Source organism: Neopelma chrysocephalum, unplaced genomic scaffold (genome assembly GCF_003984885.1).
Source record: "Neopelma chrysocephalum unplaced genomic scaffold, ASM398488v2 Primary Assembly neopelma1_80619, whole genome shotgun sequence".
In the NCBI taxonomy this organism is placed as follows: domain Eukaryota; kingdom Metazoa; phylum Chordata; class Aves; order Passeriformes; family Pipridae; genus Neopelma; species Neopelma chrysocephalum.
Genome location: NW_020912044.1, coordinates 783 through 1,768, shown reverse-complemented (window position 1 = coordinate 1,768; position 986 = coordinate 783). Strand labels below are relative to the sequence as shown.

The 986-nt window shown below is 55.7% G+C and overlaps 1 protein-coding gene across 1 annotated transcript; it reads left to right on the top strand.

Moving 5' to 3' along the window:
* Positions 1-53: 53 nt before the first annotated feature.
* Positions 54-929, top strand: LOC113979453 (cleft lip and palate transmembrane protein 1 homolog; the record flags this gene model as incomplete). Its single annotated transcript, XM_027706839.1, has 2 exons — positions 54-205; positions 661-929. Coding segments are annotated over exons 1-2 (405 nt in total), but the record flags the coding sequence as incomplete, so codon positions are not given.
* Positions 930-986: the final 57 nt, after the last annotated feature.

The following is a 986-nucleotide window of genomic DNA, read 5'->3' as shown; positions in this document are numbered from 1 at the left end:
CAGATGGCATTCCCTTTTTTCCCAGCTGGCATTCCCTTTTTTCCCAGCTGGCATTCCCTTTTTTCCCAGATGGCATTCCGGTACCTGTCGTGGATCCTGTTCCCCTTGCTGGGCTGCTACGCCGTGTACAGCCTCCTCTACCTGGAGCACAAGGGCTGGTACTCCTGGGTGCTCAGCATGCTCTACGGATTCCTACTCACATTCGGTGAGTGCTGGAATTCCAAGGGAATTCCCACGGGATGGGATCGAGGGGATCTCCTTTGGGGTGTTTGGGATGGAGAGGATGAGCTCCAGGATCTCCTTTGGGGTGTTTGGGATGGAGGGGATGATCTCCAGGGTCTCCTTTGGGGTGTTTGGGATGGAGGGGATGATCTCAAGGATCTCCTTGGAGTATTTTTGGGATGGAGGGAATGATCTCCATTATGTTCTTGGAGTCTTTGGGAAGGAGGGGATGATCTCCATGGTCTCCTTGGAGTATATTTGGGATGAAGGGAATGATCTCCATGGTCTCCTTGGAGTATTTTTGGGATGAAGGGAATGATCTCCATGCTCTCCTTGGACCATTTTCGGGACGGAGCGCGTGCTCTCCTTTGGGTTTTTTGGGATATTCCCGGGTTCCCCCCTCTCATGAGGGGTTGTTCCTCTCTCCCTCCCCCCCAGGCTTCATCACCATGACCCCCCAGCTGTTCATCAACTACAAGCTGAAGTCGGTGGCCCACCTGCCCTGGCGCATGTTGACCTACAAGGCCCTCAACACCTTCATCGACGACCTGTTCGCCTTCGTCATCAAGATGCCCATGATGTACAGGATAGGCTGCCTGCGGGACGGTACGGGGGGCACCAGGATGGGGCTGGATCCATGGGATGATCCCCAGGGGATGAGGGTCAACCAGGCCGAGCGCCGGGACTCCGGGAAGCTCAGGGGCCTGGTGGGAGAAAACAGGGATGTGCTGGGTTAGGAGAACACAGGGATGTGCTGGGTTAGG